General features: G+C 53.9%; 2 protein-coding genes across 3 annotated transcripts in view; both read left to right on the forward strand.

Moving 5' to 3' along the window:
• Window positions 1-283: 283 nt before the first annotated feature.
• LOC149523548 (uncharacterized) lies at window positions 284-3,775 on the forward strand. Its single transcript, XM_089782279.1, has 2 exons — window positions 284-3,024; window positions 3,220-3,775. The coding sequence occupies exons 1-2, from the start codon at window positions 2,475-2,477 to the stop codon at window positions 3,660-3,662; spliced, it is 993 nt and encodes a 330-aa protein (XP_089638405.1). The 5' UTR covers window positions 284-2,474; the 3' UTR covers window positions 3,663-3,775.
• Window positions 3,776-8,192: 4,417 nt separating this feature from the next.
• The window catches only part of LOC106732119 (putative sodium-coupled neutral amino acid transporter 12), a 93,077-nt gene continuing 88,948 nt past the window's right edge, over window positions 8,193-12,321 (forward strand). The window contains exon 1 of one of the 2 annotated variants that reach the window (XM_025185417.3): window positions 8,193-10,451. The gene's annotated coding sequence lies outside the window, so the exon portion shown is untranslated. The remainder of the gene's footprint in view (window positions 10,452-12,321) is intronic. The other variant, XM_089782283.1, reaches the window with a different exon arrangement.

The raw sequence follows: 12,321 nt of genomic DNA on the forward strand, positions 1-12,321 counted from the left end.
ATTTCCCGGGCTTCATTTGCATCTTGCCGGGCGCCGCCATTTTTAAATGTCTGCTAGTGCGGACTCCGTGCCACGCGGCTACACGTGGCACGGACTAAGTAATTCGGACTAGGCTTCCTATTCCTCGAACGAGGAGTAACGGTAGTTCGGAATAGGAAGCCTAGTCCGAACTACCTAGTCCGTGCCGCGTGTAGCCGTGCGGCACGGAGTCCACACTAGTGGACATTTAAAAGTGGTGGCGCCCGGCAAGATGCAAATGAAGCCCGGGAAATTCAAATCCCGGGCTTCATTTGCAACTCCGGTTGCCTACATTACCACCCTAGTTCGAAGTAGGGTGGTAGTGTAGACATACCCAGAGTGATACTCCAACCCCACCCGAAGTTCCTCCCCAAAGTACCCTCTCCATTCCACGTGAATGAACCTATACACTTACCTGCCTTCTTTCCGAAGCCTCACGCCAACCCAATCCAGGCTGCATGGCACACTCTCGAAGTCCGATGAGCACTGGCATTTTATGTTGACCGCACGAAGCCGTGGCGAGCCTCGCCTAGTCTTTTCATCTCCTACGCTGAAAGATCATGGGGACAAGCAGTCTCATCTCAGAGAATCTCGAAATGGATTACCTCCTGCATTTGAACTTGTTATACTTTGTACGACAAGCACTTACCTGAAAACATCACGGCCCACTCCACCAGGTGGCTTCCACAACCACCTTCCTTCATAACATTCCACTCCAAGACATTTGTAATGCCGCCACCTGGTCATCTGACCACACTTTTGTGCAGCAACATGCACTCTCCTCTTATATAGCATCGTCCATGGTGGTGGGACACGCAGTGCTGTCCACAGTGACTACTGTATGGCTCCAAACCCACCTCTGCAAGCCGACAACCGCTCTATAGTCACCCAGAGCGGAGCACCCACGGGGACCACTCGAAGGAGAAGAAAGAGTTACTCATCTTGTGCAGTAACGGTGGTTCTTCGAGATGTGTCCCCGTGGCTGCTTCACTATCCTCCCTCCTTCCCCTGCTTTGGAGCCTTGTACTATAGCGGGTAGGGAAGGAATGAAGGGGCTGCGACACTAGAGGGCGCTGCGGTGCCTATGTGGCACGGCAGAAACAGCTAGAAATGTCTCTGGTTACCGGTGCGAGGGCGCACCAGCACCCAGAGTGGAGCACCCACAGGGACACATCTCGAAGAACCACCGTTACTGCACAAGGTGAGTAACTTTTTCTTCCCTACCATTCAGCTAGCTCTATTGGTCCTAGTCCTCTTGGAGCCATTCCTGCTCGAGGGCTTCCATGGTGTCCCGATCCTGGTCTGGTTTGGTTTGGTCTCATCATTCCGACTGCTTCCACAAGTGACCAGCACTAAGGTTTCCCACCTCCAACTCCTCCTGGTGCCGTGCCTCACTTAAAGCTCATTGGGGCACTGCACCCTCTCCCAGTGCCACTTCTCAGACTTCTTCTTCTTCTGAAGCCTGCCTGGTTACATTGCTAATAACAGGGATGTTCTTTGATTAAAGAAATGTGGCTTCTGCTGGTTCTGAGCCATGCGCCAATACTGGTCACAGCCAGTCGTTCTGCGCATACTGGGGAGGGGAGTTAATGCTCACAGCTGGCTGCTCTGTTCACATGCCCCAGTGCCTGGAGGGAGAAGCATGTGGCGGTGGCAGCGGTGGCTCCAAGATCCAGGTATTAGGTTAGAGTGTGGGGGAGGGGGAAGGACAGCTGGGGGATCCTCATTCTGGGGGAGGGGTGAGGCATTGAGTTAGAGCTGGGGTGGTGGGAATGCCTGGTTCTGGGGGAGAGGAAGGGGATTAGGTTAGAGTGGGAGAGTCTGGGGGGGAGCGAGGCATTGGGTTAGAGTGGGGGGGGGGGCTGGGAGTGCCTGGCTCTGGGGGAGTGGAGCGGTATTGGGTTAAAACAGGCGGGGCTGAAGCACCATAAACTCAAAGTCTTTATGGATGCAAATAACAACAATTTTACACATATCATTACTGTATTAAATTCAAACAATACCTGAACAAATATAAAATATACCTAAAACAAAACCTATAATAATAAATAATTACAACTTTCTGAGGGTATGTCTACACTAGAAAGTTAGTTCGAACTAACAGACGTTAGTTCGAACTAACTTTCCTAGGAGCTACACTAGCGCTCCGTTAGTTCGAACTTAATTCGAACTAACGGAGCGCTTAGTTCGAACTAGGTAAACCTCATTTTACGAGGACTAACGCCTAGTTCGAACTAGCTAGTTCGAACTAAGGGCTGTGTAGCCCTTTAGTTCGAACTAGTGGGAGGCTAAGGCTTCCCAGGTTTCCCTGGTGGCCACTCTGGCCAACACCAGGGAAACTCTATTGCCCCCCTCCCGGCCCCGGAGCCCTTAAAGGGCCACGGGCTGGCTACTCACTTTGTGCCAGTTGCAAGGCTGCAAGCACCCGTGCCTGCACAGCCTGAACCTGCCACACAATGAGCCAGCCATCCGAGGGCTCCCAGCCCTCCACTGCTCCCCACGACCAGCCTGGCGGCTCCCAGGAACCTGCCCGGGGGCGCAAAAGGCGGGCGCCCACCTGGTCAAGTGCGGAGATCGTGGACCTCATCGAGGTTTGGGGGGAAGCCTCCAATGTCCACGATCTCCGCACTAGCCACCGGAACGCGGCCGTCTACGGACGCATGGCTGTCAGCCTGGCCGCCAGGGGCCACCAGCGCAGCCGGGAGCAGGTGCGCTGCAAGATTAAAGACTTGCGGCAGTCCTACTCCCGGGCTTGCCTGCCAGGGGCCGACCCGGAGGCCTGCCCCCACTTCCATGCCCTGGACCGCATCCTGGGGCCTCATGCCGTCCCTGCCCCCCGGGACATGATTGACCCCGGGGCAGAGGGACCGCTCCTGGAGACGGAGGAGGAGGAAGAGGGCTCTGAGAGCCAGGAGCCTGCCGCCAGCCTGCCCAGGACCCGGGACCCCCGAGGCACGCCACAGACCCGCTCGCCTGCATCGTCAGAGGCCGGGGAGGCGTCCACCTGTGAGTACCCTCGTGTTCCCCTTATGTGTACGGGGGGCTGGGGCGAGAGGGAGCCCCAGGACCGTGCGCCTGGGCCTTGCCCACCACGGAGCAGCAGCTGGGGATCCTGCAGGGGCCCTGGCCTTGCAGAGGGGAGCTGGGTTTCACACACCTGGGCCCCTGGGGAAATTGACCGCTGGTCTTCTTGCACCACAGCTGCAGCACCGGGGCCTGCAGGGCGCACCACACCGCCTGCAGCAGCCGCCCGCGCCCGGGCAAGCAGGACAGCCAGGAACCAGGAGGACTACCAGAGGCGGCATCTCCGGTTCCTGGACCGACAGCTCCGTCTCCAGGACCACTGGGTCCAGGAGGACCTCAGGCTGCGCCGGAGGAGTCTGGAGGCCCTGGAGGAGCAGGGCCGTGCCCTGCGAGGCCACCTCCAGAGCCTGCTGGACCGCTTTCCATTTCCTCCTCCCCCTGCTCCCCCTCTTGCTCCCCCTCTTGCTCCCCCTGCTCCTCCTGCTTCCGCTCCTGCTTCCGCTCCTGCTTCCTCCACACCCCCTGTCCCCTCTGCCCCCCCCTCCACAACCATTCCCCACCGACGCCCCCAGACCCACAGTGTGGCGAGACGGGAGAGGCAGCCGGACTCCCACCCCTGAGCTTTCCTTTCCCTTCCTCCCTTCCCTCCCCTCCCCTTCCAGCTCCCTCGTCCCAGGTTTCCCCCTCCCTTCTCCCACCTTCATTCCTCCCTCCCCCACCCCAGTTCTGTGAAATAAACAGATGTTTTTGTTTGAAAAACAGGTGTCTTTATTTGACAGTAGGTAGGGAGGGGAAAGGGGAAGGGGGGTAGGGTGGAAGAAGGCCCCGGTGGGGCATGCAGGGAGAGGTCAGTCCTCCTCCTCCTCCACCTGGAAGCTCTCCCGCAGGGCTTCCCGGATCCGGATGGCCCCCTGCTGGGCTTCCCGGATGGCGGCGGTGCGGGGCTGACCGTAGTGTCCAGCCATGCGGTCAGCCTCAGCCATCCAGGCTGGCAGGAAAGCCTCCCCCTTCTGCTCACACAAATCGTGGAGCACACAACATGCCGCCACCACGGGAGGGATGTTGTGCTCGGCCAGGTCCAGACGGGTGAGGAGGCATCGAAAGCGGGCTTTCAGTCGCCCGAAGGCCCCCTCCACCACGATGCGGGCCCTGGTCAGCCTGGCATTGAAGGCCTGGCGGGAGGGATTGAGGTGCCCCGTGTAGGGCTTCATGAGCCACGGCTGCAGTGGGTAGGCGGCATCCCCCACCAGGCAGACGGGCATGTCCACGTCCCCGACCCTGATGTGGCGGTCGGGGAAGAAGGTCCCGTCCTGCAGCCGCTGGCACACGGAGGAGTTCCGGTACACCCGTGCGTCGTGTGCTTTGCCAGACCAGCCCACATTAATGTCCGTGAACTGTCCCCGGTGGTCACACACTGCCTGCAGGATCACGGAGAAGTACCCCTTTCTGTTGACGTAACGGGACGCCTGGTGTTCCGGGGCACGGATGGGGATGTGCGTCCCATCGATGGCCCCCCCGCAGTTGGGGAAGCCGAGGGCGCCGAATCCCCGGACCACCCTGCGGAGCAGCACCCGGTTGATGGCCTTGACCACCTGCGGAGAGAGACACAGCAAAGCGCCAATCAGTGGGGCGCCCGGGTGGCTGGGAGCGTGCGTGCCCTGGCAGTGCCCCGCGCCCCACTCCCGGAAGCAACCCCCCTGGCGGCGTGTAGTACGGCCGGGACAGCCCGACCCCTCTGGAGCGGGGCGCTTTCGCCTCCTCCCGCCCCCCCCTTTGTCCCTGGGGCGGCCCATCCCCTCCTTGCAGCCCCCCGCCCCGGCTCGGTGGCCGACGAGCGCCGTACCTGCATGAGCACTGCTCCGACGGTGGATCTCCTCACGCCGAACTGGTTCCCGACGGATCGGTAGCTGTCCGGCGTGGAGAGCTTCCAGAGGGCGATGGCCACCCGCTTCTGGAGGGGGATGGCGGGCCTCATGCGAGTGTCCCTTCTTTGCAGGGCAGGGGCGAGCCACTCGCAGAGCTCCAGGAAGGTGTCCCTCCTCATCCTAAAGTTCTGGGTCCACTGTCGGTCGTCCCAGCGCTCCAGGACGATGCGGTCCCACCAGTCGCTGCTGGTGTCCAGACGCCAGATGCGGCGGGGCACGCCGGTGCCGGGGCGCCGCCGCGGCTCCTCCACGGCCCCCAGGGCGGCCAGGCGGAGAGGCAGGGGGCTGACATTCCCCAGCTGGTGCCAGGCAGCCTCGAGCCATTGCTGGCAGGCTTGCAGCAGCAAGTCCAGAAAGTGCACCAGAAGGTGCAGGGCAAGCTGTGGCTCCATGTTGCCACCTGCGGCGGCCCCCCCGAAGGGAAGCACCGACACAGACGGGCACAGAGACCGACGCTTTGCTGTCCCTCGGCGAGGTTGGCAAGCAAGCAGGAAAAGCTGAGAACCGGCTGTCCAGGGGGGTCCCTTTAAGCACGAGCCTCAGATAGCCTCAGACAGCAGCCACACAAAGCAACTGCTGACCTGATGCCCTGCCAGAACTGGTTTCAGCTGCCCTTAAATGCCCCCCTGCGTCCAATCAGTGTGGACGCGCTAGTTCGAACTAGCAAAACACTAGTTCGAAGTAGTTTTTAGTTCTAGATGCGCTAGTTCGAATTAGCTTAGTTCGAATTAACTAATTCGAACTAAGTTAGTTCGAACTAGCGCTGTAGTGTAGACGTACCCTGATAGAAGTACATTTTCTTTTTGGCCCTGAAAGCTATCAGTTTTCGTTTGTGCGGCCCTCTGATAGGCTTTGAGTTTGACATGCCTATCTTACTGTGTTTTTTAATTTGGAGCATAGATGTGCACACGGGGTGTGCCGGGTGTGCCCAGGCACACCCTAATGTTTCAAAGGTCCACCGTGGTGTGCTGGGGAACAGACGCTGCACAGGGTTTGCCACGCATGCGTGCTAAAACCGGTGGGTCTTAGCACCCCACGGAAACAGGCGGCAGGGAGCAGAATCGTCACCTTGCCTCCCCAGCAAGCGAGGTAAGTTTAAACCCCGGGCAGGAAGGCGGAGGGGGGGGGGTGTGCCTGTCCCTGGGCAGGGGATGGGAGCAGCGCGGCTAGGCCGGGGGTCAGCTTGGCTCGGCTCGGGAGCAGCACAGCTGGAGGGGGGGGGTGTGTGTCGGGGCAGCGCGGCTGGGCTTGGGGCGGGGGGGCCCGGGGGCGGGGGTAGCGCAGCTGGGCTCGGGGCAGGGGGGTCTGGGGTCAGGAGCAGCTAGGATCAGGGCAGGGGGGCCCGGGACTGGGGGCAAAGCAGCTGGCCTGGCCCAGGCTCTGGGGCAGCACAGCTGGCCTGGCCTGGCCCAACCTGGGGTTGGAGGCAGCGTGGCTGGGTCAAGGCAATGAGACTGGGGAGGGGAGGGGTCGGGGGCAGTGCAGCTGGTCTGGGGAGGAGAGGGAAGGGGGCAGCGCGGCTGGCCTTTGACCCCCCAGAGCTGCTTCCCATTCCCCCTTCCTCCAAGCCCTCCTCTTCCTCCCTGCCAACCCCGCATTCCTCAACCACCCCCCCAGCTCAGCTTCCTGCACCTCCTTCCAACTGGCCCCCCCTTCCTCTCAGCCAGCCCAGAGGCCCTGACCCCCCGCCAACTCTGCTTCCCACCCCCCCTTCCTCCTGGCCAGCCTCCCCACACTAGAGGCTCCCAGTGCCAATTGCACTCCACCTTCCAGTCATTCTCCCCACCACTGCCAGGCTTCAGTCTGGCGCCCAGCCGGAAAACCAGGAAATACCAGACATTGCATGTGTCTGGTATTTTCTCAATTTTTTTACCAGACAGAAGGCCCAAAAACCAGACTGTCTGGTAGAAAACCAGACACCTGGCAACCCTATGAGTCAGACCCGGTGCAGGCACCAAGTGATGGGGACTGCTGGAACTTTGGGAACGAGAGCCTGTGGGGTGGAGGTTTGTGGCCCAAAAGGGGGCTAAGAAACCTAAGAGACAGAGTAGGGGGAGCACCAGAAGGGTGACAGTCAGGGCAACCCTAGAACTCTGTTACAGACCAGCTGGCAGCTGCTGGAGCAGGGGGGAAAAATAGGGAGGAAAGGGTCAGAGAGGAAGGGGCTTGTGCTGAGGGGAGGGGGGCAGGTCAGGAGAAAAAAGGAGAAGGCACCAAGGGACAGAGTGGAGGAGGGAGACAAAATGCCAGGGGGCCAAGTGGAGACAATGAGGAAAAGGGCAGGAGGGGAAGTGTCAGTGAGACGGGGAACAGGATGATGCTAGAAGAGGAGAGGGTAAGGGCTTTGGGGGCTAAAGGAGAGAAGGAGAGGTGCTGGTAGAAGGCTTGAAAGAAGGGGTGGGCATGAGGAAGGCAGGGATGGAGCAAGGCATGTGTGAGGGCACAGGGGAATGAGGGTAATGGGGGGAGAGGGTGATGAGGGGGTGGGCATCAGGGAAAAAGGGGGCAGGGGCAGTGAGGGAAGGGGGAGGCACTAGGAGGGTGCAGGGGTAAGGGAAGGTGCAGGTGCCAGGAGATTCTGGGGGTGAAGCAGAAGGGCAGACACCTGCAGGAACCAGCACCAGTGGAGAGAGGCAGGGCTGGTGTGTAGTGGGAGGTGTTAGGAGAGGGGATGAGGAGGGGTAGCTCACATGATCAGAGTGGGGCTACTGGAGGAGTGGGCACAGAGAGGGAGAGAAGGGCTGGTGGAGGGGGGCTGGTCTCAGGAATGCTTATGGCAGTGAGAAGGGCAGGAGTCAGGACAGCAGAGGTGGGTGAGGGGTTGGGGGGGGGGGCAGCAGGCACCAGGGGAGCTGATGGAGCAAGCAGAGGAGGCAGAACAGCAGAGGGGAAAGGTAGAGGTTTATAAGATACTTATTAATAACTTGGGGTATGTCTACACTACTACCCTAGTTTGAACTAGGGTGGTTAATGTAGTCATACGAAGTTGCAAATGAAGCCCGGGATTTGAATTTCCCGGGCTTCATTTGCATGTTGCCTGGCGTGGCCATTTTTAAATGTCCGCTAGTGCGGACTCCGTGCCCGCGGCTACACGCGGCACGAACTAGATAGTTCGGATTAGGGTTCCTATTCAGAACTAACTGTACGCCTCGTGGAACATTTAAAAATGGCGGCGCCCGGCAACATGCAAATGAAGCCCGGGAAATTCAAATCCTGGGCTTCATTTGCAAGTTCGTATGACTACGTTAACCACCCTAGTTCGAACTAAGGGCGAACACAGTGGCACATCCAAACAAGCACAAACTCAGTACTGGTGCACAACACAAAATGTATTGTGCTCATGGGAGGAAACTCTTAGAAGGGACACTTCTCTCAGCCTCTCCACCCCCAGAGTTAATGTCACACACATTGGGTTAAAGGAATTACAGGATAGTTGCATGGGGTGGGTGGTTGGTGAGGGCCAAACTAATCCCTATAGGTAAGAGGATGGTGGGAAAAGTCCTTCGGTGGGGGGGGGGAGGCGGAAGGGGTCACCTTTTATATCTGGTCATGTGTCCATATTGCCCCAAAAGTATTACCCCCAGAGGCGTGGCTAATAAGGGTCAAAGTGTACATTTAAAAAAAATTCTTTGGGTGCACACCTTAATGAAATGTGCTGCGTACGCCTATGATTTGTGGTGTACATGTAAGTTGGGTCTCTATTATGGTGTTAGTTCGGCTTTTGGTGCTGTCTACACAGCAAGAAATTGAAGGAAGAACACTCTTCCTTCGACTTTCCTTATTCCTTGTGAAATGAAGGTTACAAGAGTCGGAGTAAGAAGTCCTTCAGCTCGATATTATTTCTAAAGAAATAATGGCTTGCTCTGTAGATATGCTCTTTAATGCTGCTTTGTAGACATAGCCTAAGGTGCCACAGAACTACTCATTGGTATAACTTTACAGACATTTGACCTGCTGGCCTAACTTGCTTAGAGGGCCAGAGATCCTGGATTCATATTCCCCAAAGAACTCTGCTGGCAGATGTGAAATCTATGGCTCTCTTGAAGTTGTCTTCTCCACCAAGGGGTGCTCATGAAATCCTTCTCCTTTAGGATGTCTACTTTTTTTATACCAGAGACCAGTTTTCTGCCATCCTAAACTGCGTCTGGGAGATCTCAGGGACTCACAGCAGTCCATGGACTGGACATTGAGAAACACTGGACTAGATGATTACTGTCCCTTCTGATCTAAGAATCTGTAGGTATGGTCCTGGCTCTGACAACAATGGGGCTGGGTTTTTGCCTTGTGAATCTGTCTGCTGGAAGGTTTGACTGCTGGGATTGTTATGGGAGTGCTCTTTCTTGGGTGGAATTATTTTATTTGACAAATGACACATGGGCTGCTCTTGTCTGAAGTGCTGATCCTTTATTCAGAAAGGTTTACGGAGCTTGAAAGAGCAATCTTGCTGTGGACTGAAAGTGGCATTTGAGGACAGAATATCTCTATAGGCCTCATTCCGGTGATCCCGTAAGTGGAAACTTGTTTATGTTACATTTGAAGACTTGTGTTTTAGTCAGTGATGCAGCAAGTATGAACATATTTGTGATTCCTCTCATTTCTCTATACACTGCCATTGTGCCAAAACTCATGAAATCAGTCAGAATTGCTGCAGCTTCTCATGTTGGCATGTTCCTCCAACTGCTTCTTTCCTCTTTTCTTATGGTCAACCAACTCATAGGTATCTGGGATTTGTGTTTGTATAAATCTGGATGCTTGCCCTAATTCATATCTGGATCACATTGACTACATGATAAAGATATTAGGCATATTCCTCTTGCTTGCAAGCATCCCAAATAACGGTGTGTCTAGACTACAGGGTTTTGTTTTGTTTTAAAGTGTCCTTTTTTCAAAAAAACTTCCCCTGAATCTAGACTGCTGCTGCTTTCTTTCTAAATTAAATTGAAAGAACGTGGTGGTTTTTTCAACTGCAGTAATCCTCATTTTATGAGGAATGACTCCTTTTTTCGAAAAAGTGGTCTTTCGAAAAAAGGCATTCTTGAATGCAAATAGGGCTTTTTCGAAAGAGAGCATCCATTTGAAATCAATAGAAACATGCTGATATGAACCCGTATCTCTAAAGAGAACTTGAGCAGCTGAAATTTCATGAGTGTGTGATGTACTCTGAAGGAAAGGTCAAAGATTAGCCTGAAGATTCTAGCCCAGCAAGAACCTGGATGTTGTCAGTCAGCCTCTCACCTTGTGTGCCTCCATTTAGTCTTATTGCTTAGCCAAACAGTATAGAATTTAGAACTTAGGAAATTCTGGATTATGACATTCAACCCGTAACAGAACACTTTTAGTCAACAACAGCTACCAATGAATCTCTTGAAGTGGAATTCACAGCAGCATTGTCACATTTTCTTGCATCTCTAGACAGTTAGATATACAAATGGGAGAGAGAGAAGCCACCTGAGTATTCCAGGATAGTGGCCAAAACTTAGTTAAGTAAGTCTTGTTTAGGTATTTCTGTGAATTAAGGTTTGATTCTTTGCCTGTTGAAGTCAATGGGAATCTTTGGCTCAGTGCCTAGGAAAAGTATTGGACTTGGCTACACTTAGTTCTGTGGTCCTTGTATTTTCCTACAGAACATGTAGAGGAAGTAAAATTGTATTGACCTGTTCCAGCCCTTGAGTTTTCTGCTGAGGTTATCAATAGGTACTTTAATCAGGATGGTGATATTTGTGTTGTGGACCTTAGCCCAGTTCTTATTTGATGAGATCACCAGTTAATCTTATTCAGTCGACCAGTCATCAGATAGACACATGGACTGGTGGGCGAAGCTGCTGCTTAGGGAGGCAAATTCCCAGCCTGTGGCCCCGCCTATATTCCAACCACCCCCTTGCCCTCAGCCAATGTCTCCCTCTTCTTTCTGCTCACCCACTTCAGCCGAATCCCAGAACTCAAATGTAGCAAATGACATTTGAAAAAAAACCCCATTCTTCTAAAATTCCTTTCTAAAGAAAATGGAGCATGTTTTCCACTGCATGCTAGGCTGTGATTACTGGACACACAGAAGGTACCTAATTAAAAGCACTAACTTTGGGAATAAAAAACATGAGTAACAGTTTTTTTATATACTCTGAAGTTTGTCAGAGATTTATTGGCAAAAACTTTGTAGTAAGGAAAAGTCTGTTTGTCCTGCTAAACACAACATTAAATATTATGGAATACATGATGCAGTTCTTCTCTGTTTTACATTTTCTTCATCAGTATTTCTAAGCTGATTTTATATTTTAAATATGCTCTTAAGCCTTCATAAAGTAATTATTCCAGAGTACTACATATTCTAACTCACTGAAACAAAGACATTATTTTAAATTAATCCGTCAGAGTGGTTTAGTATATTCATAACAAAGTTCATTGCTTTTAGAAAAAGGGAACAATAATTTATTTTGTGTAATTTTCATAACAATACATGTTTATGTAATTTCACTCCATGGTTATGTTAAAAATGTATTTCCAAACATTTTGGAGGAATGTTGTATATTTAAGGGCTCTCTTTGAATGGGGGTATGTGAAAGGCGAGTAGGGATGGATAGCAAGGGCAGGAAGACTTTGAGAGCAAGCTTTTAAGATATTGTCATTAAAATGTGTATTTTAGATAAGGTTGGTCTTTTGAAGAATGTATTTAAAAAACTATCTGAAGATCCAAGTATTTAAGACTAAAGCTGAATACGTAGATTTTGCATCTAAATGTCTATGCAAGGATACACAGCAATTGCTTTATTTCAAAAGAAAATTGAAATAACTAAGGTCTTTTCCTGACCTTTAGTAAACCTCATTCCACGAGGAATAAGGCCTCTTCTGAAAATGCTATTTCAGAAGAGGGTGTGTGTGGGTGCGGAACAGGGAATTTTGTCAAAAAAAGAGGCCTCCAGGAAATCCCACAGGTGCCCTGCTGGCCACTCCGTCCACACTCCTCAGGACTCTATAGTTCCTCTTCCCCTGCAGCTCTTAAAGCTGCAGACACAGGGGAAAAAGCTTGTGGCAGGAAGCTGGCCCTGACAGACTCCATCCACAGTGCAGCTGCCAGTGTAAGATGTCTGGCCCCCATGGCAGATTCCCAAGGCCCCCCCCCCCCCCACAAGAGCCCCCTGCCTATCCCAGGGAGCATGCAGAAGGCTCCCAGGAGCCTGCCAGGAGGCACAAAAGGCACACGCCATCCTGGTCTGGGGGGGGAGATCCTAGCCCTCCTCAAGGTGTGGGGCGAGGAGGAGAACCTCCAGGATCTATGCTCCAGATGCAGGAATGCGGACATATACAGCCAGTTGACCACTAAGGGCCAGACCAGGTCACAGGAGCAAGTCCGGAGCGA

This window comes from Pelodiscus sinensis, chromosome 15 (assembly GCF_052426305.1).
Source record: "Pelodiscus sinensis isolate ZL-2025 chromosome 15, ASM5242630v1, whole genome shotgun sequence".
Taxonomy (NCBI): domain Eukaryota; kingdom Metazoa; phylum Chordata; order Testudines; family Trionychidae; genus Pelodiscus; species Pelodiscus sinensis.